This window comes from Mirounga leonina, unplaced genomic scaffold (genome assembly GCF_011800145.1).
Source record: "Mirounga leonina isolate KUSES-001 unplaced genomic scaffold, KU_Mleo_1.0 Mir_128, whole genome shotgun sequence".
Taxonomy (NCBI): domain Eukaryota; kingdom Metazoa; phylum Chordata; class Mammalia; order Carnivora; family Phocidae; genus Mirounga; species Mirounga leonina.
The window spans coordinates 16,085,954-16,111,507 of record NW_023270320.1 but is presented as its reverse complement, the minus strand read 5'-3'; the positions used below and the strand labels follow the sequence as shown (position 1 = coordinate 16,111,507).

Genomic DNA, 25,554 nt, shown 5'->3' with positions numbered 1-25,554 from the left:
CTTTTCATTTGTGGCCTGTGTGTTTGTATGGGCACATTTGCTGGGAAAATAGCAACATAATCCCTAGACTTCTGAACAATCTTTGGCATTAAGAGAGCTGAGTGGCATTATAAAAATAACGCAGTCTGGGACCAAGTGGGGCCATCTTCCCTGGTGCCTTATGCATCAGTGAGCTGTAGGCTGCATGACACAGCCTGCCAGGTGACATTCAGTGCATCAGTTTTATAATGTCCTGCTAATAAAGGACACACTCGCGACCTAAAGCAGGTAATATGACTTCTAAAGTTCTACTTCACATTGGAAAAATCTGGCTTCATTTCAATATAACCAAGTACAAAATATTCCAATGAGTAAAATTCCCTTAATGCTTTCTTACTCATAAGTAAGAGAACTGGGAATGAGTCATCGGAGAGAATACAATACCAACTGGAAGGCTTGACTAGTTATCACAATCCCAGGTACCACCATCAAGTACCTTTGAGATTAGTTCAGTAATCCAGTTGAAATATTTTTGATAAAAATTAGATCACATGAATCACATAGACATTTCTACAAAGAATGCACGTTGAGTTGTGAGAAGGGCCTCCACCATGTAATGTCATTCTCAAGGTGAAGAGTGAACGTGTGGCCAGAGGCTGCCTTACCTCCTATGGAGATGATAGCATCCAAGCCCTGGTCCCTAAAGGGGAGCTGAAGGTTGTCACATACCATGACTTCACATCCTCTGCTCCGGGCAATCTCTACCAATGGCCCACAGTAGTCACAGCCCAGGGTGTACACCTGGCTGTTCACTTTAAGATACTTTCCAGTCCCACAACCTGTAAGAGAAAAACCTGTGTTACGCGCCGTCCTTTCTGGGAAAGTAGAACGCACAGTTTTTCTTATAACAAGCAATAGAAATAACTTTGTATTAATGAACTGAGACCAATGACAGCATGGCATGAAGGTATTCACAAAAGCCAAAGAAAAACCTCCAGAGGGCACTTACAGATTTTCACTTATAGGAGGAGAGGGAGAGGAATAGGGAAAAAGAAATTATATTTATCAAACATTTAATGAGGTCATGCCTGTAGGAGTGAGCACGCAAGCACCACCAGAGACTGTTAGCTGGCTCACGGCAGGAGAGGGGGGTTTCCTAGACCCCAGGAGTGATGCTCAGTCCTTTATAAAATCTACCTTCACATACATATTTCATTATGCGAAGGTCTGTGTGTGATGGCATTTATTCTCATATTATCTCTCCAGACATTTTTTAAAAGATTTTATTTATTTGACAAGGAGAGAGAGAGCACAAGCAGGGGGAGTGGCCAGGCAGAGGCAGAGGGAGAAGCAGGCTCCCCGCAGAGCAGGGAGCCCGATGTAGGACTTGATCCCAGGACCCTGAGACCATGACCTGAGCCAAAGGCAGACACTTAACTGACTGAGCCACCAGGCGCCCCTCTCCCCAGACATTCTTACCACTCACTGGCTGTGTAAAACAAACTACTGCCCACCATTTTTCATTAGATATAAATAAATGAATGTATACAATAAAACATGCTTTTCAGAAATGTTGAATTTGAATGAAAAGGGAATTTCGGTATCTTTTCATCCAATCTATTGTCAGTTCTAGGTTTTAAATGATCTCTGTTGACTCAGTATGCAACTCTTAGAATTACTTTTTTCTTAAACAGACCATTTTTGACATTCATTTTCTGGTGGCAAAGACCCAAAGAATTCAATATTTACACAACCCAAAGATCTAGATCAATCGGATCTGATACTACAATGAAGAAGGAAGCAATAGGAGTGAGTAACCATCATGAAACAAAGCCTTCTAGGATCTGGTACCTAGTATTATATTTGCACAGACATAGCAGCTAATTCCTTTTCCAGAAATATTTAAAGATATCATTAGAGCTGATATTTGTGCCTACTGGCATTAGCTCTAGATTTTTCTCCCTGAAAAAAAAAGTCTACCACTAATCAAGGACGTTTAGTTGGCTGCTTCGGAAATACGTCACAATGCTCTAATAACTCCCTCTTGATAGGCCATTCAAAATTATATGAGACACTAAAAGCATAATTAAAGTTCATCGATGCCAGCTGAGACAGTGGCGAGCCTGTGAATAAAAAAATAAGATTTCCAGTGTGATTATTTCAATGTAAATGATTGGGGTCTTAGAAATATTTTAGATCTCACAGCCATGGTTCCCAAGAATGCTTACGAGAAAAAGAAACCAATATTTGAGGGGAGTTATGGGGAAAATAGGAATCACAAAGTATTTAAAAATGGCAGTCCTGAGTATTTCAAAGATGATGGTCATAGTTGAAGAAAAAATAGTCTTGCAAATCCGTTTGCTTTTTTAATTTTAATTGGCTCAGGGGATACATTTTAAAAAATGGAAAATTATCATAGAGAGACGAATAAGAACAGGTTCGTGATAGACTGCTGCTTATCGGTGGTGGGGGTGGGGGATGGGTGAAACAGGCAAAGGGGGTCCAGAGCACACTTATCGTGATGAGCACTGAGCAATGTACAGAATGGTGGAATCGCTACATTGTGCACCTGAAACTAATATAACACTGTCCGTTAATGATGCTGGAATTTAAAAAGTAAAAAACAAGAAAGAACAACAGGTTTGTGGACCATTCGAGCTAGAGGGAGGTGTTCAGAGGGCATCTGGCAGTACTGAAACCACTCGGGCCTTTTCCTGAAAGGCTTCCAAGGCCCATGGAACCCTTGATTTATCCCATATTCATTATTTTTAAGCTTTTATTTATTTGTCAGAGAGAGAGAGAGCACAAGCAGGGGGAGGGGCAGAGGGAGAGGGAGAAGCAGACTCCCTGCTGAGCCAGGAGCCCGATGTGGGGCTCGATCCCAGGACCCTGAGATCCTGACCTGAGCTGGAGGCAGACGCTTAACCGACTGAGCCACCCGGGTGCGTCCCAATCCCACATTCATTTCTGATGACATTCAGTTTCAAGGATAGTGGTGGATCTCCCAAGTATGATGCCATTATTTATCTTCCAACTGCATACACTGAGATGCTAAAGAGGGGCAGATTCTATCCTAATGAGATGGGGAACACTGCCAAGCCTAGTGACCCCATTATCTTAAATGTGCAAGAAGCCTGTCAGAACATTTTTGATATTGCAGCAAGCTCCAGCACACAACACTCATGCGGCTTTACAAAATCTCATTAAAGGATAACCTCTCGTAGTACTGAAGTGAGCAAACAGAAGGCGCCTGTAGGCTTCCATTCCCTCTTTTCCATTCTGCACCACACTCAGAGAAGGAAACAGATGCTTGCCCCAATTCCACAAAATGCTTTGGTGCGTGGTGGGCAAGTGTTTGCTAGAAATAATTAATCTGTTTCCCCTTAAGTTTGTAGGAATTACATTTTTTAAATTAAGTTTTTGTTTTGTTGCTAAGACCGTTACCTGAAAGAGAATTCTCTTTTCCCATGGGAAAGAGAAGAATGTATAGCCTATTTATTTCCCATTTTATATACATTTCTTGAAACCAGAGATGAAGGGATATGTTTTATTCTGTAGGCATATTATGTGCCTACCACAAAGCAGAGGTTCTACATTTCCATTGACTCAGTGCAGGAATGGTAAATAGAGAATGACTTAGCAAATCAAATCTGACCACAGAGACTGGGAATAAGTACATACAGTGAAGAGGCAAAGGGAATCTTAATTATTGAAAAGTTCATTTTTATTATGTACGCAAAAATGCAATTTTCAATACTACTGGAACAGACAGTTGTCTCTGATGTCGGGTAAAAAGGTAACCTTGCCCAAAAAGAATCGGACTCTGGTCTTTTTCCGGCTTTCGAAGCTAATCTAAATAAAGCTCTCAAACCCCAGAACACCCTCCATGCCCCATCTAATGTCCTTAGTGACAAGCCCATTTTAGGTAATGGCATTGCCATGATTGCACAGTGCCTAGCATTTCCTGAGAGACTTGGGATTTCTGCTGTCTTTGAATCATGCAAGTTCTTTTCACTTAGGCTATAGTTCCTGCTCACTTAATTCTTGATACCTGCCCTGAACACTTAGTTGTCATCAGGAACCCTTCACCCACACCTCAGCAAATCAGCTCAGCTGGGGAATGGGGTGAGGTGGTTAGTAAAATTTTCATCAACTGAAAGTTGCACCACTTAAATAGTGAAAACAGCCTAGGAAATTACTGTATGGGCAACTGGAACCCGATTACCTCCAGATGTTTATTACTTATGCAAAGTTTTACTCATAATTAACTATACATTGCTAATCTAATAACTAGTCAAGTTGCCAACATAACAATTGATTTTAGCGAAGTGGAAAAACTGGAAAGAAAAAATACTTCCTTTTGGAGATACTCATATTATCCTAATTTTTTTTTTTTTTTAAGATTTTATTTATTTGTTGGAGAGAGAGAGAGAGAGCACAAGCAGGGGAAGCTGCAGGCAGAGGGAGAAGCAGGCTCCCCACTGAGCAGGGAGCCTGATGTGGGGCTCCATCCCAGGACCTTGGGATCATGACCTGAGCCGAAGGCAGCTGCTTAACTGACTGAGCCACCCAGGCATCCCTATCCTACTTTCTTTTCTTCTAATCTCCTTGGGCTTCTTTCTTTTCTTTTCATTTATTTTTTCTTTAACTTCATTTTTATTTTAAAATCTATCTCTCAGGGTGTCTGGGTGGCTTAGTCAGTTGAGCATCCGACTCTTGGTTTCAGCTCAGGTCATGATCTCAGGGGATCGAGCCCCCCATTGGGCTCCATACTGGGCTTGGAGTCTGCTTGGGATTCTATCTCTGCCCTTCTCCCTGCTCTTAATCTCTTTCTCCCTAGACTGTCTCTCTCTCTAAAATAAATAAAATATTTTTAAAAACCCTATCTCTCATTGTGTAATCAAAATAGTACCATTCATTTATTGAGTAGTTAAAAAACTGTAAAAGCACTAAATTCGAAAGATACAAATGGGTAAAAAAATATATATATACTAGATAAAATTATGGAGTTGCACAGGGGCATCTAAAGAATATTATTTGCACCATAATTTGTAGGAGCGAGATTGAGCAGACAACATGTATCTGTTAATAGGGTGCTATTATCAGAGAATGCCATGCAGGTTTTAATGTGAGGCAGCTGTGTAAGTACAAACATGGGATGATCACAATATATGAAAGGAAACAAAAGCTAGGTTTGTATAACATACCACCATTTGTGTAATCAAAAAAGGACAATCCACCCATATGCACACATATGCAAATGCTTATACTTGAAATATCTCAAGATTATACAAAAAGCTCATTGGGTTACTTGGTGCCGTAGGACGGGGATGGCATATTTTTCACCGTATACCCTTTGGTACCTTTGTTACTGAGCCACGTAAGTACATCAGCCAGCAAAACAATTTTAAGCAAGAGGTAGTCCTCCTTTTTTTTAATTTTTTGTTCATATCCTTTCCTCATTTTTTTTTTTTTTGAAATTTTGGTCCTATTGTTTTGTACTGACTTTAAAGAATACCCTGTAGATTCAGTAAATTATCCAGTTTTCTATCAGATAAATTGCAGATATTTTTAACTTAATTTTTGTTTTTTGACTTCAGTAATATATGTCTAGATTTTTGCCTTGTAGAACTTTCAACTTTTTACATGGCCAAAGATATCCATATAGTTGATCTTCTTTTTTTTTTTTTTTTAAAGATTTTATTTATTTATTTGAGAGAGAAAGAATGAGAGAGAGCACATGAGAGGGGGGAGGGTCAGAGGGAGAAGCAGACTCCCCACCAAGCAGGGAGCCCGATGCGGGACTCAATCCCGGGACTCCAGGATCATGACCTGAGCCGAGGCAGTCGCTTAACCAACTGAGCCACCCAGGTGCCCCCATATAGTCGATCTTCTTTACTCACAGGTTCCATATTTGCACGTTCACCTATGTGATAAAATCTGTGACCCCCAAGTCAATACTCAAGCACTTGCATGGTGGTTCACTGACAAGCCTGTTTATAGAGCAGCAAAAATTTGGAAAAATTTGAGTTGCCTGAGGTGTCTGGCCAGTGTCTTGTTTTGATTCTCATCCTACCAACAAGTGCTCTTTCTGTGGTCTATTTAGTGCCACATTTTTGTGCTTTGTTCCAGTGACTTCATGGTTTAGGATGGTCCCTGAGCATAGAGTTAAAGTGCTGTGAAGAGTTCCTAAGCCCAAGATGGCTATGACGAGCCTTATGACGAAATATATGTGTTCAGTAAATTATGTTCAGGCATGAGTTATATAGTGTGTTGGCCTTGAGTTTAATGTTAAAGAATCCATACTATATCGTCATAATGTGTCTTCAAATACACAGAAGCATGAAACAAGGTTAGGTATTGATCAGTTGACCAAAATGTTGTGACCAGAGGCTCACAGGAACCTGATCCTACATTTCCCCTCAGGGCAGTAATTCAGTATTCACAAAGTCAGTGTTCATGGCAATTTTATCAACTTAACGTAGGTACTGTGAATAATGACAACTGTATTGTCTTTTATGATTTCTGACTTTCCTTGGTGTTACACACAGAAGGGGCTTTTGCCTCTGAGGATATTTTTAAAAATAATCTAGTTGTCAATCATCCAGTCCTTTAACAATTTAATTTTCTCATATTTATATCTTTGCTTCATTTGGAATTTTGGGGTAAGGTATGAGAAAGCAGCATATAATTATACTGTTGTCCCAAAGCCACTTATGGAATGGTTCCTTTTCTTCCTAACTGATTTTAAGATTCTGGCACTTTGCTGACATCGAGGGTGGTAAGAGTTCCAAACTCACTGTATCTTCTGAAACCACAGTTAATTTTTAAAAGTTGACATGATAGAGGTAGTTTTCAAAGTCTCTCCGTTTCTATATGGCATGCACCCCTTTCCCAGATTCCACCCTGCTCATACCACCTTTAATATGCTAAAAGCCATGGATACAGGTCTGTTTCTCGTACTAATATTTAGAGTAAATGTTTAGAGTAAATGTCAAATCAGATGGCATTGGTAACTGCAGATTTATGACTCTCCTGGGCACAGTCTGCACGCAGTTGCTGGAAAGCAGTTTTAGGTGGGCATGCCTCAAGTGGGAATCCTACCATGTCTTAAACCTTAGTCTTAGATCTGCTGGGTTGTGGTTTACCACTTCTTGATTCAGAAAGATACTGAGCCAAAGTCCTCCAGGCAAATCAGTGATTACGAAGATATGATCTAATTAAAGAAAGGCTCTAATAATGAAAGACCTATGGAATAGTTAAGGGAAAAGGATCTATGAGACTAATAAGAGGTTACGGGACCTCTTGTGTAATCCCACAATTCTGGCTCTTCTGTAGAAGGCAAGAGAGCCAGTCACGGTGAGCCACCAAATGTTATTTACAAATGTGAATGTTTCCAAGTTTTAAATGGTCAATTTCACCTGCAGTCATTTCAGTCATGATTTATTCATTCAGTGCCAGGTCGATTTTGTTGGAGGATGTGCGCAGAGGCTCTCGAAAAGGTCACCATTGTGTGAATGTAGATTTCAAAAAGTTTCCTACTTTCTGACTTATTGAATTTCTTTTTTTTTTAAAGATTTTATTTATTTATTCATGAGAGACAGAGAGAGAGAGGCAGAGGGAGAAGCAGGCTTCCCGCGGAGCAGGGAGCCCCATGCGGGACTCGATCCCAGGACGCTGGGATCATGACCTGAGCCGAAGGCAGACGCTTAACCATCTGAGCCACCCAGGCGCCCTGACTTGATGAATTTCTGCTATAAGGTTGAATAGTCTAGGTACTGGCAGGCCAAGGACACAATTTCAGACTTCTGGTCAGAACAGAAATGTGAGATGCATCTGAAAAGGAAAGACACAGGAGAATATATTTCAGACTACGGGGCACAAGCCCGGGTTACCTATGTCAGCAATGAGGCTGCCGGGCTTCTGCTCCTGGAGGAACTGGCGGACGCGAGGCCAGGCTTTGCTCTGCAGGTCACTGAAGTAAGGTGCCGTGCTCTCATACACATCATGCACGTGTTGCTTCTCCAGCTGGGCAGCTTCATGATCCATCCTGGGAATGGGGCCACCCCAAGAAATGCAGGTCAGAGTACGCACCAGAGATAACTGATGGAGGATGCGGATTTCCTAAAATCGGGGACCTACAGCCGTCAAGGTTGTACTGTCCTTACACTCTCTTTTGCACTGCGAAGGACAAAACCTGCAGTGTGACCCCACCATAATTGTCCAAAGGCTAGCAAATGCATAGTGTTTACCTGCAGATCTTCGGAAAATAATGGTTTGGAAACGAGCCAGCCACCCTACGTTCCTGTGCAAGATCAATTCTTCATTTTGGAAGCATATATAAAAGGCTTACCAAATGGTTCATTCTGGATAAAATTATCTAATGCTAAATACGTTTTTAAAATTTTATAACAGGTAGCTCATCACTCCAATCCAATCACAAAGCCCTATTGAATCTACCTTTTTTTTTTTTTTACAGGTCTTTGAAATTTATTGTAGTCACATAGGGAAAAAGTCAGGTTTAATGTTTTTGGATTCCAGCCATTTCTCTATTTCCATACTAATTCTGCTTTAGAAAAGGTGCTCATCTCCTGCCTGAATTACTTCCACAGTCTGTTAACAGGTTTTTTGTTTCTTTTTGTCTTTTGCCCCTCTCAACCTCTTTCCTTCACTTATGCCACAACTGTTTTTCTAAAACATAAATCCAGTTGTGTTGCTTTCCATCTCAGACTTCTTCAGAGGCATTTTATACCTTGTTCAATCAAGTTCAGGTGTCTTAGTGGGGCCTACGAGGCTCTTTCTGATCTGGCCTTAACTTACCTCTCGAAGCCATTTCTGACCACCCTTCCGCAGCATCAGATGAGCTGTATTGCTCAGTGAACCATGGTTTCTCAGATGCGACACATTCTCTCCCTGATCCAGGGGCCTGAACAGATGCTGTGCTTTACCTGGCTAACTTCCATTCATTGTTGACACGCACATCACCTCTTCCAGAAAAGCCTTGTCTGACCTTTCACGCAGCATTAGGCAATCAGGAGTGGAAAAATGCAAGAGCAGTCTTAGAGGCCTCTGCTGTGTTGGGTTTAATCTTTTAATTATTCTCTTGAGGCCTGTGAGTGAAGAGTATCCCAGGGAAGTGGCCAGGGGCTCAGCTTGCGGCTTTTTACCAATCAATATCAAAGTATTTTCAATCATTTGAGAGCCCTACCGGTGCGCATCAGCTAGTTTCGTGCTGCCCTTTGTACCCCTGTGCACCCCGTGCATACCTCTACACATACAAAGGGCTATAATAGTTTATTTGATATTTTCCTCTAGTGCTGGCTGGAAAATCCTAGAGATCAAGGGCTTGTCTTATTTAACGCTGAATCCCCTGGAGTTTGCACACGGCAGACCGTAAATAAAGGAATAAACGAACATAACTGGAATGGAATCTAACCATGACCACAGAAGGTGGCATTGGCTTTGGGAGAAGAGGGAGTGACCGTGGGGCATGTGGGAAGAAAGGAAGCTACACTCACAAGCTTGCAGATGAGAGAGCAACAGGAGAAGGGCCCAGTCTCTAGACGGCCCCTGCGTCCCGCTCCCCACCCTCCATCCTCTTACACCCCCACCCTGGGAAGTAGGAAGCACTTGAATAAGATGGTGTCTCATTAGGAACTACAAAGTACCTTCCCTTCTTACTCCCCTTTGCATTTAAGAAATATCTTGTGGAGAGATACTTTGAGACTACATAAATATCCTGTTTTTCAGAGTCTCATCCGCCAGTTTCAGCGTCCTACCCATGGGTGATTCTTGCCCCAAACAGTTAGTACCATAATCATCACCAAATGATGATATCCTAATTCCATCATTCCTTCTATTGCAAGGAAGAGCTTCTCAGGATTTACTCTTAAGAAAACAAATTAGCAGTAGACTCTCCTTAATTACCATGGACCTGCCCACAGCCCCTGCAAAAAAATCTGGCAAACTCCTAACAGAGTACAAATCTCATTTGTGAGGTCTGACAAAACTTCCACCCAAACTGAAACAGCTTATGTTGCACCCTCAACTGGAATTTACAAAGTAAACAGATGGCTGCCTGTAACTTCCTACACACCAGAAAAGCCCAAACGCCCAGTGCTTTTCTTTTTAATCAAAATCTCCGTAGACTTAAGTCTCTTTAACACTTTTTCCCCCTCAAGGAATCAAATCAGACAATGCAATTTTGAGGAACCCTAGAACAAAGACATTTTACTTTCTTGTACTTGCACATGTCAAGTGGCAATCAGCATAAACTCGATGATCTTCAATCTGGCTCCAACTACAAGCTCAGAATTTGTAGTATCTGAACAGTACCCCTTGCAGACCTTCCTCTAAGTCCTCTCCCAAATTGCTTGGCCTCTACTGTAAACAAAGACCTATTTTAAAGTGTGTGAACAACAGAAATCCACTTTGTTTTTATTGCATTTTAAGTTAAGATTATATACTGCAGAATAAAGAGCTGACTGTGAACCTGATTTGTAGAGTTGGGGCTCTCCGATGTGACATTTTTAACACTGGATTTAAATTTCCTGCAATATTTTCCAGATGAATGTTATACATATAGGTAAATTCCTTGTGAATTAGGTAATGTGATTAACCTAGTGAGATTAGTACTAAAATAAGAGCACAGGGTTCAAGGTGCGGCTAGGGAGATGGGGTTTGGTTTAGCCAGGCTTCTTAACCTGTGTGCTGTCAGATTCTAGGCCCTTGTAGCTAGCTGATGCCTTGTTGGTGAGCCATGAGAGAAGGTAAAATAATCTGGAAGGTAAGGAGAAGTCAGAAGAAGTAGTGCACTGAAAATTCAAAGAACTAATTTGGGTTTTACTTGAAGTGCAATTGAAAGTAGAAAGTAGTTTTCAGTTGGTAGATGGGTTGGGGGGGTGGGTAACACGATCGGACTTACAATTTTAAAAGATCGCCCTAGGCATATCTAATTCTAATTAGACTAGAATAGCTATTGTTTTTATTTGTCCCACCAAGTTCACCATCTCCCTTGTTCTGATAATTTGTATCTTGTCCTCCCTGGAGGGGCATGTGACTCAGGCCTGGCCAATCATGGTATTGTATTCCGGATACAATCATTGGTCCAAGGTGGGCAGGTGATACCAGGTGAGCCAATTAGAGTCCTTCCTGGAGAGATCTCTGTGTGGAACTAAAGAACCAGTGGCCTTGGGGCACCTGGGCGGCTCCATCGGTTAAGCATCCAGCTCTTGATTTCAGCTCAGGTCATGTTCTCAGGGTCTGGAGATCGAGCCCCCATTGTGAAGCCTACTTAAGATTCTCTCTCTGGGGCGCCTGGGTGGCTCAGTCGTTAAGCGTCTGCCTTCGGCTCAGGTCAGGATCCCAGGCTCCTGGGATCGAGCCCCTCATCGGGCTCCCTGCTCAGCGGGAAGCCTGCTTCTCCCTCTCTCACTCCCCCTGCTTGTGTTCCCTCTCTCGCTGTCTCTGTCAAATAAATAAAATCTTTAAAAAAAAAAAAAAGAAAAGCTTCTCTCTCTCCCTCTGCCCCTCCCTGCTCCACCTCACTCACACACACACACACACTCTCTCTCTCTCAAAATAAATAAATAAAAAATTTTTAAAAATTAAAAAAAAAAAAGAACCAGTGGTCTTGTCCCTGGCATCACAGAGCTAGAGAGATGTGAAGGTCAGGCTGCCAGTGACTATGTTTCCCCCACATGCAAAAGCTGTCTTAAGGTAGAAGAGAATGAAGTCAGGCAAAGCAAACAGATGAGAGACAAACGCAGAGAGAAGAAACATGGGAAGCATAAAGTCCTGGTTCTACTCCCTGAGACTTTGGTTCTTGCAGTTCTGGGGGCTACTCCTTATCCTACCCACCTCGGAGTCCGTCAGTTCCCCTTTGTAGTTACACTTGTTGGGTTTCTGACCTGACCGCCACAAGAGTCCTCTCTAATCCAGCCTTACTTCTTATACTAAGAACTTTGGGTTTTGTTCTATGGCTAGCCTATATTCCTTGGAAAATGGAAGCGAGGAGAGAAAGTGATAGGAAACTAACAGGAGAGGTCAGTGGCTTGATGTGTTTCCCAGGGAGAGAGGAACAAAAAGAAGGATATCAGCAATTCTTCTAGCAACTGGGTCATCATTAAGAAGTCACAAATACTTGGTTGTCCTGTTCTGAGCATGTGATTAGGATAACACTTCTCCACCCAACTTCATTCAGACAAAGCCTGGATTGTGACCATTAAATATGATCAGAAAAGATGTGAATTATGTCTGGGCAGAAGCTTTAATAGCCAGCATGTAGCTCCAGTACTGTTTTCCATGTCTCTGCAAAATCATGGAAACAGCAGTGTAGGTCCCTGATGCACAGACAGCGTGGGTGTTTTAAGCCAAAAGGAATAAACAGCTCACCTAAGAAATGTTGAATAGGTAATGAAAAAGTAAAAACTATCAGTTATATTCTATTGGAAGGTACCCTGTTACTATGTGAGTGTGTCTAAATTTTTTCCTTCATAAATATTAACATTATCCTTTTTACTACAGATGTAACAAAATTGGGGAGAAAACTGAATATAGTACTGTATCCCGTCTTTTAAAACTTAATATTGTGAGCCAAGAAGTGACTTTTGCCTGTGGTTTTCTCCAAACTTCTCAAATAAATGTAATTTCCTTCATCCCTAAATTCCACAGGACCTGAAATGTTTCATAGTCTACAAAGTATTATAATAACTTAAGTAATTCTACCAGATTCTGAACTCTAAAGAAGCAACATTAAATATACATCTTTGGTGAGCCCATGGTATCTAGCACTGGTCTTAAACAGGTCTAACCATGTTTAATGAATAAATGAAAAATGAAACTCCAGGCAAATAAACAATATTTTTAAATTATTTTAGTTGTAACAGTTTAGGTATAATTGATGTATAACAAACTGCACATTTGTAATGTGCGCAATTTGATAAGGTTTATACATATGCACGTGGGGAACCACAAGACAATTATGATTAAAGAATGTAGCCATCACCTGCAAAGTTTCCTTATGTCCCTCTGTAAGCCATCCCTCTCACCTTTCAGTCTTTCTTAATGCTGTGTTTCTGGACAAAGAAACAGGGATAGATAGATGGGTGCACACTGAGACATGCCCAACACCCACAATTTCAAATGCAACTTTGAAATTTGAAATGAGTATAAAAAAATGAATTACTTTTAATGATCATTATAAAACCATGCCTACCACACACATGTATAAATAGTAAAAACATTCAGAGGAGCTGAAAAGGTTTCCCAAGAAAAGATTTTCCTACTATCTCATCAAGGAGATGAGACACTGAACTTGACCCACAGAGAACACAGAGAACTCTGAGAGGCCTTGTTTTGTCCCCTGGAGTGGCTCCTTGTCCCCAGAGAGAAGTCACCATAGCTGCATATTCTCAGGACAGTTCCTTTCATAACCAGTCCTAGAAAGGCAGCTCAGAAACTGGGATAATAGGCTCGAAGCTCATGGCCCAGTCACCAGGAGGGATTTGTCTTTTATTTGTGATGGGAACTTCTGTTATATTTTATCCTGAATTTCTTTCTGCACCATTATTCTCTCTACAGTCAGTCCTCCCCGTTTTGGCTCAATGGAAAACATACTCATTTGTTTTCTTATTTAATTCTGTCTCCAGGTACCTACCTACCAATGACATTTCTAAATTAAACTCTCTTGCTATGAGGTAAAACAATAGAGCTTTTAGAGGAAAAAGACAGCTTCTATATAACCTTGAGGTTGGTTAGGATTTCTTCAACAGGTCCTAGAAAGAACTAACCATAAAAGGGCAAATAAGTAAATTAGACTATATTAAAATTAAGACATTACAGGGCACCAGGGTGGCTCAGTCGGTTAAGCATCTGACTTGTGGTTTCAGCTCAGGTCATGATGTCAGGGTCACGAGATCGAGCCCTGCATCAGGCTCTGTGCTGGGTGTAGATCCTGCTTAAGATTCTCTCTCTCCCTCTCCCTCTACCCCTCCCGTCACCTCCCTCCCCCACCCCCCTGCTTACACTCCTCTCTCTCTCATGCTCTCAAATAAATACATAAATAAAATCTTTAAAAATAAAAAAATTAAATTAAGATATCAATAGGAGAGTGAAAATTCAACCCATAGGATGTAAAAAGATAGTCACAGTACATACATCTGACTAAGGATTTGTATCCAGAATATAAAGAATTCTTCCATGCCATTAAGCAAGAGACAAACAACCCAATATAAAAATGGGCAAAAAACCCACAGAACTTCACCGTGGGCAGGAGATGAACAGGAAACACATGAAAAGGTGCCCATCTTCGTTCATATCAGGCAACTGCAGATTAAAACCACAGTGTGATGCCACCACCCACGTGAGAGAACAGCTAACAGGAAAAAGACAGAAGATACCAGGTGTTGGTGAGAACATGGAGCTGCCAGAATTAGAATATGCTGCTAGTAGAAGTGTAAATTGCATCAGCTTTTTTGGAAGACTTTTGGCAAGTAACAACTAAAGCCAAACATATGCATATCCTGTGGCCCAGAAATTCTGCTCTTTATGTATGTGTATATGTATCCAAAAGAAATGCTCACATAAATTCACCAAAAGACAGTCTAGAATTTCCACAGTAGCATTCTGCAAAACAGCACAAACCTGGAAGCCATGCATTATGTCTGTCATCAATAGAAGAATCAAAGAAATTGCCGTGGATTCATACAACGAAATACTGTAGAGTAATAAGAATCAAAAGTCGGCGACTATATGCAATGAGATGGCTCAGTCTCCTAAATATAATGTGAAAAGAGAAAGACACAAAAGAATACAGAGTATAGGATTCCATTTATGTAAAGTGCAAAAACAGGTAAATCTATGCCATTAGAAGTGGAATCATGGCTACCTCGGGGTGTAGGAATTGCAAAGGAGCGGGGGGGGGGCACTGTCCTGGGGTGTGGGTAATATTCTATTTCTTGATCTGGGTTCTGGTTACACAAGGGTGCTTATTTTGTGAAAATTCATCTAAGTGTACACATATATACTTCCCTATATATTTCAATGTAAGAAAATCCTTTTACTTTCAGACAATTGTCTTACTATGAACTTTAAAGGATTTTTAAAACTCAAAGCTGAGCAGAATATCCTTTCTCAGCCATGTCCTGCCATTGCCAGGGTGAATGAATGTCATTCATTTAGTGCCTTCTAGGGGACACCTAGAAACTGGAGATCACTAGGGTCAAAGATGAGTTAGGGTACCATGTTGATGCAATATTCCCATGAAATTAGATTATGTAATAATATATACAGAAACTGTTGAGTTTTTAGCTCAGATGAAATTTAACTGAGGATTTCCTCTCCTCGTTTTTCTTGGAATAAAACTATAAGACTTTTTAAAGAACATAAAAACGACCTGAACAAATAGAGATAAACCCAATGCTTGGGATGTGGACCCAACCACTGTGACTTCAACAACCACACACTTAACAATTCTGATTCACAAATAACCCTTAAGGACATGGTCTAGGGAAATTAACTGAGGATTTCTTACTAATTTAAATAAGATAATGTCTCATGCCAGATTATCCAGTAACCTGTGAAGAATAAAGTCCATTTGCTCTCAGTAAACATGTCCTATCAGGGCAGTGTCTAATTGGTCTGCTGCAAGAAAAGAAACTCACTTTACCAACCCTAGATTCATGTGTTTATTAAATACTAAATAGCTTTACCTAAATATCCAATGTGAAATTAAGGATGAATTATGTTAGCTCTGGCCTCCAAGTAGCACAGCTACGATGATATATGAGGATTATGGATCTCAGTAAATGGATGGGAACAGATATTATATAAAGAATCCAGGAGAGATGCTGCCTTATCCTTAGCTTTCTAACAGCATGTGGATCCAATTCTTACCATCATTCTCTCACCACCTTGTTGTTCTATCATTACTGTTACTCATTAAGACAATTCTCAGACACTTCAGTGCCTTGTTAGAAATGATCGGACAAAATGAAATTTCCTGATTTATTACTGCTATGTTGATCAGCTGGAATGTTTAGCCAGCTGTTTATGTGGCTCTCTACAAGAGCACTTACTGTACTGGAAAAACCTGCTGAGTTTATGGGAGAATAAAAACTTTCAGAATGATTTCACAATATTTATAAGCCATAGAACCAAGGAAACAGCAATTTGGAGCCTAATTGATAGGAGGGCAGTTAATCACCTGAACAACACAGATGTAATAGAAGAAACAGGGCCCCCCAAAAAACAAAGAAGGAGCCAAAAATATGTGCCAATACAGTTTTTCTTTTCTTTTCAAGATTTACTTAATTATTTGAGAGAGAGAGAGAGACAGCAGGGGGAGGAGCAGAGGGAGAGGGACAAGCAGACTCCACGCTGAGCGTGGAGCCTGACGCAGGGCTCAATCTCATGACCCCTGCGATCATGACCTGAGCTGAAATCAAGAGTCAGATGCTTAACCGACTGAGCCACCTAGGTGTCCCTACAGTTTTTCTTTTTAAAGGTGTAAAATGGAATGATAAAGAAAAGGGGAAAGGCACTAGGGGAAGAGAAAAGGAGAAGAAAAAGGAAAACAAATATATATTGAATGATTATCACGTGCTTCTTATATGTTAATGCAGAAGAAGCAAGACACGGGAAGTGGGAAAAATAGATAAAGATCTAAGAGTCCCAATTTCATAGGGATAAAAATAAGAAAGAAGAGATAAAATATATAATTTTATGTTTTTATTAATTTTATATCTATTCCAATTAGGGCTCAGAACTAGATATTTACATTCTAATTTCATTGTTCATAGAATGTACTACTATTAATCAATCAGTAATGGAAATCAGACTCTCACAACTTGTAACTATACAGAGTAATCCTATACTCTGTATTCTTTTGTGTCTTTCTCTTTTCACATTATATTTAGGAGACTGAGCCATCTCATTGCATATAGTCTCTTGTAACTACAAGAGAGATTCGCTTGAACTTTTGTATTAAAAAATTAAAATTCAAAATAATGCCAAAAAGCTTAAAAACTCTTGCTCTAGAAGTCTAGAATTGTAGTAGGCTGGAGTTTTATGTATTATGTTCATTTCCAGTGTCATTGGAAATCGTTAAAAAGGAAATTGTCTAAAAGGAAATTGTCTGTGAGCCCTCCTTGTATGTAAAATAACACATCTCCAAATGAATGAATGAGAAATTGGGATCATCACCTTAGAATTCAATTAAATTGCATTTATAAGAAGTATCTATTCAAAGACTGACCAAAGCTGGGTAAGCCACTGTGTTTCTTAAAGCCCTTTGGGGGTGCCTGGGTGGCGCAGTCGGTTAAGCAACCAACTCTTGGTTTTGGCTCAGGTTGTGATCTTAGGGTTGTGATCTCAGGGTCATGAGATCGAGTCCCACATTGGGCTCTGCACTCAGTGCAGAATCTGCTTGAGATTCTCTCTCTGTCCTCCTGCTTGTGCTCGTGCTCTCTCTCTCTCAAATAAATAAATCTTTTTTTTTTTTTTAAGCCTATTAACCTGACTTTCAGGGAGAGTAGCAAACTTAGAAATTCTATCACAGCTAAGGCATAGAAATCAAATAAATCACTTCAGGTCACCCAATGTGTTTGAAGATCTGACTGCTACAAAAGGAAGGGAAGGAGAGAGGGAGGAAGAAAAGACACTAATGTGTGGACCCCAAAGCATGAAGGCATGAAGGTATTGCTGGGGGTAATTTCTGGTTCATATCTGTTTGTTTGTTTTAAACCATAAGACTTTAGTTTGAAAGAGAAGAGGGTCTGCCAAAGGTAGTTGTGAAAAAATTATTTTGGAAACCTAAGATTCTGCAAAATATCTGATCTCTCCCCAAGCCTAAGGCCATACACTTATGACCATTATCTGTATTCCCAGACATTTTAGAAATTAAATACTATTTATTTATTTATTTGCGAGAGAGCATGTGCGTGTGGGGTGGGGGAGAGAGAATCCCAAGCAGACTCCCTACTCAGCATGGAGCCCCACATGGGGCTTGATCCCAGGTCCCTGACATCATGACCTCAGCTGAAATCATGAGTCAAATGCTTAACTGACTGGGCCACCCAAGCGCCCCGGAGATTAAATACTTTTTTAAAATTTCTGCTTCTCCGCTCTTCCTTTGAGGAACTGCCCCTGTCTCAGACTCCAAGTGATGCTGGGGCCTGCTAGTCACGTAGGCCAAGGGGTGGGCACATGATCCAGTCGAGGACAGTCTCTCTCCCCTGGGAAACTGGTAAGAGGTAGTTGGAACCCAGTCACTAATGGCACAACCCTAAAGGAAAGATCCTCAGGTTTCTTCCAAGTGTTGCCTTTCCTGAGGTTTGGTTTATAGCTCTTCTGTCAGCTCCTTAGTACACTCCCAACAACTCCGTCCTTCATGCCCGACGAAGCGTCTGTTTTGATGTTTGCTGCCAACGGACTTTATTACAGACTTGGACGGGTCTTCGCAACCACGGCACTCACCTCAGGGGGTGTCACAGTGGACAAGTCGCACTGTGGCTGCCACAGTTCCCCAACAGGACTTGCCACAAATAGACGAGAGGACCCTTGTTGGAGCCCAGTGGCACTAGAGCATGTTGGGATGGCAGCAGCATGTGGGACCCAGCGCTAGCCTAAGAGATCAGCGTTGTGGTACTTCCACCGCCATCTTTGCTGTCTCTCCGCCTTTCTTTTTGCCCTGCCACAACCTAGTATCTGAGCTGCTTCTGCAGCCTTCCAGTCTCTCTGTCCCCCTTGCCTTCCTCCCACTCCCCACATCTCATATCCGTAAGGCCAGGAGTTTGCACCACCCCTCCTCCTTTAATCATGGCTTGCTGGAGACACTGTACGTTTCCGTGGTAAAAAGTGACTGCAGGGACCACAGAGTGTACGTGTTACTCCTGGCTTGAAGGCTGCAACTTGTCATTTTCCCTCCAGGAACCCAAGAAAAGCAATTTAGAATCTCTGTTTCATGTCAATTCTGGATAATTTTCCAGATAATGGATAAGGGCCATTTAATAGGGTTGAAAGCCCTTCAGGGGTCTCTATTCTCTGCGGGAAGAAGCTTGTACTCCTCGGCCTGGCATTCAAAGCCCTCCACAACCTGGTCCCAGTCAGTCTTCCCAGACTTCTATCCTGGGGCCACCATATCTCAAATTCTCAGCTTCCACCTGAAGACCTCTCCTCACCCTTCCCTGAGTGGGTCTCGTACAGCTCCTCATTCAAGGCTTCACTAAAGCCAACGGACTGTCCTCTGTCACCTGAGATGCTCTATCACCTTCCCCTTCCAAAATCTCACCTGGCCTTCGAAGTCTAGCAAGCTTTGTCCTCCTGCATAAAGACTTCACGGAGAGCCATAGATATCAACCAGCCTTCCCACTCTTTCTGTGTTCGGCATATTTATTATCTCTATCACTCTTGGGACATTTCTCCTGATCCCATCTTGAATTCTCAACTTTGTATATGTGCCTAATGAGACTAGAAGCTCCTGGAGGGCAGGAACTGGACTAGGACCTTTCTTTGTCTTAGGATAGTGCTGAACACAGAGCAGTCACTCAATATTTAACCGTAGAACCAAGGCATCAATGAGCCCTTTCCTTAGCTCCTTCTGCAGGACAACAGTACTTTACTCCAGGACAAACTGGTCCTCAAGTCTTTGGTCAGAAATCATAAATGCCCTGCTGGGGACCAACAGGAAACAGGGCTAGGACTGAGCTTTTTCCCAGTTGTGTTTTCTATTTCATGATTTCCTGCCCTGGCAGAGGCTGTTTCACGCATGGACCCTAGGCATGCAGAAGTCATATTTTTGTAACTAAAAGCAAATATAAGCATTGTAAATTGTTCTCCCATTATAAATGCCACAGAAGACACAATATTAAAAAAGAGAACATAAAACTCTGCTTTAAATTTTAAAGACCTACTCAAATTGCAATTCTAACATAACAATACAAGTTGGTCATGATAGTTCAAAGACTTAATTATAAAATACCTAGGTTTTTGGGTTTTTTGCCTTTTAATCTATGATCCTTCAAACTTAACATCTACATATTATTTTCAAGTCCAGATGATACTGCAAACTTTTGTAGGATAACAGCTATCATTTAACAGTGCTCTTTACTAGAAAAGCATTTTGTTCTCTAAAAAATACTAAGTACATTCTTGTAATTTTCACTTACCCTATACAACTATTTTCAAATTCTTTTTACTGCCTTATACAAAAATAAACTCCAACTTACTTTATATCACATTATCATAATTTAAAATTACAGCGATTGGGACTAATGAGGTCTGCCCAGTGCCCCAACACCCTCATGTTATTTGAATTGCAGTAAGAGTTATAAAGGTACTAACCTGAGTCATCTTGTGATTACAGGAAAATTACTTCTTGCCTTTGTGAAGCGTGGCAGTTTCTACCCTCAGAGAGTGACAGTTTTGGCTCATGACTTTGTCAGTGTGTAACGTAAATGAAAAGCAGTCGAGTGAAATCAAACAGCGAGGTCCTTCACGCGATGAAGCACTTTGCGTGAGTCTCTGAAGGGAACACAGGCTCTATTTGGAAAAACACAAATACTGAATGTCATTTTACAAAATACAAATATTGAACCAGAGACAGCCCAGGTTGACCTCTTAACCCATGCATAAATTACCCAGAGAAGAAGGGATTAGAAAGAACTGGGACTATGTGGACAATGCCAGAACTGTAAGGGGTTTCTGAATTAATTCCTAAGCTTTCTTTTTTTTTTTTCCCAAAGATTTTATTTTTATATTTGACAGAGAGAGCGAGAGAGGGAACACAAGCAGGAGTGGGAGAGGGAGAAACAGGCTTCCTGCAGAGCAGGGAGCCCAACACGGGGCTCGATCCCAGGACCCCGGGATCATGACCTGAGCCAAAGGCAGACGCTTAACGACTGAGCCACCCAGGTGCCCCTAATTCCTAAGCTTTCTATAAAATATACAGTACTTTCTCCCAAAATTACATTGAATGATCTCATCTTGTTCGTAGAAAAATTACAAGCATTGAGAGTCAACTCTGAATCCCATGGCCTAAGGAAATGTATACTATTTAAGACAATGTTACCAAACTGCATTAAATCATTCCAGTACAATTTAACTGCTCAGTATTTGCACATCACTTTGAGAAGTACTCCTACTTATTCTTCATTGTTCACATTTATTTTCTTTTCTCATCATACAGTGGGTCTGTCAGGAAACCCATCAGAAGACTCTTAGTTACTTAAAAAAAAAAAAAAGAAAAAAAAGATGGGCCTTGCATGCCAAAAAGCACTTTGTAATGTAGAAGTCTTGGGGTATAAAATGAGGTCTGGAGGGATGCCTGGTGTGGTAGGAAAAGCCAATTCTGTAATACACTGGGACCTGATTCCTTCTCTGTAAATGAAGCAAATGGACCTTAATCTAGATCACAGTTCTCAACCATGTTCCCCAGTCTTCATTTTCTTTGTATGTACACGTCACTGCCAAAATATAGACAGTGATTCTCAGGATGGTGGGGCGGCATGCATGTGGCTTCCCCCAACTTCCCCCTGTGCTCCACTCCACCCCAGTCTTGGTCCCTATCTAAGAATCACTGATCTGGAGGTGCTTTGGAAAGCTTTATTTTGGGTCCTCAGAATATGCCTATTTATTAAAACGTCAGTCATCTCTCAATCGTATCAGGTATATGATCTGCACCACTGAGAGCCCCAAGGGTTGACTTTTTAGGAAAAACATTTAAGAAGGGTCTTGAAAGAGCTATTTGTCAAAGGATCTCATCTTTACTCATGCAATTTTAGAGCCTGCCTTTATCATCAAGGAGATGATGTTTCTTTACTGAGCCCTCACGCTAGCCCCCAAAAGAAATGCTCTCTACTTGGATCGACACTTGCATGCCCTGACCTAGGCACTCAAAGGAGTGCCAACTTGGCTATGCACCTTTCCTTCAGGCATTAGTGCCTAGATGTATTAACCTTCTCCAGTATGCCCCTGAAGATGAGTCCGTAATAGTAGCCAGTGAAAGGAATCGTAGAGAGTGCCGAAGGCATCTGTGAGCTACGTGGATGGGAGCAGGGGTGGGGAAGCTTTTCTGTACGCCAAAATCATACCTTCAACACCTATACATATAATTGACTTTCCTTATGTTTACTAACTTATGATCCAAATTTGTCCCCATTGAAAATGTGTGAATCATTTTATCTTCTCCAAGAAGCTGTTGGGCAAAGACAAAAGAGGATAGTATCTATCCTTTAAAATTGTTGAATTCAGATGAGTCCTTTTACCATATTAGCCCTATATCTCTGGAATAGTTAGTAGTAAAAAATGTATTTTCTGCACAGCAAAGAAAACAATCAACAAAACTAAAAGGCAACCTATGGAATGGGAGGAGATATTTGCAAATGGCATATCCAATAAAGAGTTAGTATCCAAAATATATAAAGAACTTACACAACTCAACACCCCAGGAACAAATAGTCCAATTAAAAATGGGCTAAAGACATGAACAGACACTTCTCCAAAGAAGACACACAGATGGCCAACAGACACATGAAAAGATGCTCAACATCCACTCATCATCAGGGAAATGCAAATCAAAACTACAATGAGCTATCACCTCACACCTGTCAGAATGGCTAAAATCAACAACACGGGAAACAACAGGTGTTGAGGATGATGTGGAGAAGAAGGAACCTTCTTACACTGTTGGTGGGAATCCAAACTGGTGCAGCCACTATGGAAAAGAGTAGGGAGGTTCCTCAAAAAGCGAAAAATAGAGCTACCCTGTGTTCCAATAATTGCACTACTGGCTATTTACAAAAAAAAAATCAAAACAAAACAAACAAAAAAACACTAATTCAAAGGGATACATGCACCCCAATGTTTATAACAGCATTACTTACAATAGCCAAGATATGGAAGCCACCCGAGTGTCCACTGATTAATGAGTGGATAAAGAAGAGGTGGCATATTATATATATATAAGGAATATTATTCAGCCGTAAAAAATAATGAAACCTTACCATTTGCAACAACATGGATGGAGTTAGATAGTATAATGCCAAGTGCAGTAAGTCAGTCAGAGAAAGACACCATATGATTTCACTCATACGTGGAATTTAAGAAACAAAACGAATGAGCAAAGGGGGAAAAAGAGAGAGAGACAAACCAAGAAACAGACTCTTAACTATAGAGAACAAACTGATGGTTACCAGAGGGGAGGTGGGTAGGGAGGTAAGTTAAATAGGTGACAGGGATTAAGGAGTGCACTTGTTGTGATCAGCAGTGGGTGATCTATGGAATTCTTGAATCACTATATTGTACACCTGAAATTAATGTAACACTATATGATAACTATACTGGAACTAAATTAAAAAAAATCTCCTTTGGCAATAGTGTAGGCTTATATTGCCCGGCCAGGTTCACAATGAAGACAGAGAAAGAACCCAGTTAAATATTTTAGGTATGATATTAAGCATGTAAAGCCAAACATAAGGGATATTGAGGAGAAAGGATCAGATTAATAGGACTGGGGAACTAATGAAGAGCACGCTGAAGAGGAAGCTGTAATAATAATAATGCTGACATTGTAAGGTGTACCACCACCATCTGAAAACCAAGTGGGAGAGACAATGAAAGGCAAACAAAATGAAACTTTGGTAATGACTATATATAAACCGAAGAACCATTGTTTGGAATACATGTGAATGTATCAAAGAAGGTTACTTAAGATTTATGCGTCTGCAGGAAATAGGACATAAGAAGGACTGGATGTTGGTAACTGACTCTGAACCGCCATGATCAGTAACAGGTTATATTTCATGTACTGGCGTGGGCTGTTTGTACATATCCCTTACATTCTCTGATTGCAGCATTTTCCAGGTAGGAACAATGTAGCTTATGATGGCTGCATTTCTGCTGGGTATTGCAATTTACACAGTGCTCAATAAAGGTCTATTGTATAAATATGTGTAGAAAGGAATAGAAGAATAAAAAAGATGGCCCTTTAGATGGTGCTAAAGTCCACCATCAGAGGGAGGGTGCTGGATATGTTGTTTCCATCGTGTTTGGAAGACAACAAAGTAAGATGGATATGAAGCTTCAGGGCATCGGCTGGACTAAAGATCATTTAAAAATCATTATCCCACATCTTGGCAGTTAGGGCCATGAGAGTAGATTAAATCAAAAGAAATTATGCAGTGTTAAGAAAAGGAATGAGGTTAGAACACCAAGGATCCCTAATATTTAACCCTCACACATGTTAGTATCAGAGGGAAGCCTAGCCATGTGCTGCATTATAGCTCTACCATAATTAAATTTAATGCAAGAAACACTGACTGCGTCCCTACTAGGCAACAGTTGTTTTGGTAGCTATGAGAGGAGCAGAAAATGGGTGGTCCTTCCTCTCAAGAAGCTATAGGCTGCTACAAGAGTAACACAGAACAAACCCTGAATGACAGTAGTAGGAAGCAAGCACATGATTTATTGATAAAAAATATAGATAATGAGCAATATTAGCTTCTATAATTTGGAGTGACACTTTAAGTATTATTCCCTCTACATAATGAGGCAAGTGAAACAGGATGCTCTTCTAATTAATATTCCCTACCCTACACAGAAAAGCCCTTAATGATACACTAGAGAGATTACAGAAGAAATGGTAGAAAAAGGAACACTGGCATTTCTAATTAAAATCTCATGAGCAGAACAAGCTCAGGGCCTCCAAGCTACATAATATGTAGCCGTGGGAGAATATGACCCTCTCTGTAATCCCAGCAGGGTCCAAAGGTCACCCCAGAGTCAATGTACATTGAAAGAAAGCAGACAACGTGAGGGAAATATATCTTAGGAGAAAGACCAAATATTCCCAAGAATACTTTGTTTTCCTGGAAAATTTTCAAAGATTACATGTCGAAATTGATTCCATTTAGGAGCAGGATACTATCTCCAAAATCTCAGTGAAGGAAATGAAGGTTCTCCTCTCATCCGGGTGAGGAGAGTGAGTGTACGAGGGGGAGGGTGGTTACAGGAGGAGATACAAAACAGGAACGAAGAACTCACAGCACAATATTGATGATGAGATCTGTTATCGAAGGCCACTCCTCCACAGGCAATGAATGACTAGACCAGATTCATGAAACTCTATTATAGTTCATTTTGATTTTGTAGATTAGAGGCTGCTGGGAAGTCAAATATGAGTATGAAGAAAAATGAAACTATAGCACCCTGCTACCTCCAGGCATTTGCTGCTGGTGTCAATTTGACAAAACCAGCTCTGGTCTGTGTTAAGATAAAGGTAATAGGATCTCCAGAATGGCAGCTTGGAAGAAGTTTGTTTTGATGTTACAGAAGGGCAACACCAGGGAGAAGCAGAACCTGACCCATCTTCTTTCCTCTTAGGAAAGAAGGTTTCAGCAGGTCAGGTGCTGAGGAATCCCACACTCATCTTACTGTCAAACGATTGTTCAAGAAGGAGTTTTACATGAGGACTATGGTGTCAATATAAAACAAGACATGATTTTCTAAGAATGGAATAAGGGGATAAATGTGAAGATGTATTATGTATTTATAAAATGTGTTTATAATACGATTGATCCA

The 25,554-nt window shown here is 40.8% G+C and overlaps 1 protein-coding gene across 2 annotated transcripts in view; it reads right to left on the bottom strand.

Moving 5' to 3' along the window:
• The window catches only part of TRMT9B (tRNA methyltransferase 9B (putative)), a 67,033-nt gene that overhangs the window by 6,880 nt on the left and 34,599 nt on the right, over window positions 1-25,554 (bottom strand). For both annotated transcript variants that reach the window (XM_035004128.1, XM_035004127.1), the window contains 3 exons: window positions 20,320-20,517; window positions 7,875-8,029; window positions 645-818 (listed from right to left, as the gene is read on the bottom strand). In XM_035004128.1, the coding sequence (XP_034860019.1) occupies window positions 645-818; window positions 7,875-8,028 (328 nt within the window). In that variant the 5' untranslated portion in view covers window position 8,029; window positions 20,320-20,517. The remainder of the gene's footprint in view (window positions 1-644; window positions 819-7,874; window positions 8,030-20,319; window positions 20,518-25,554) is intronic.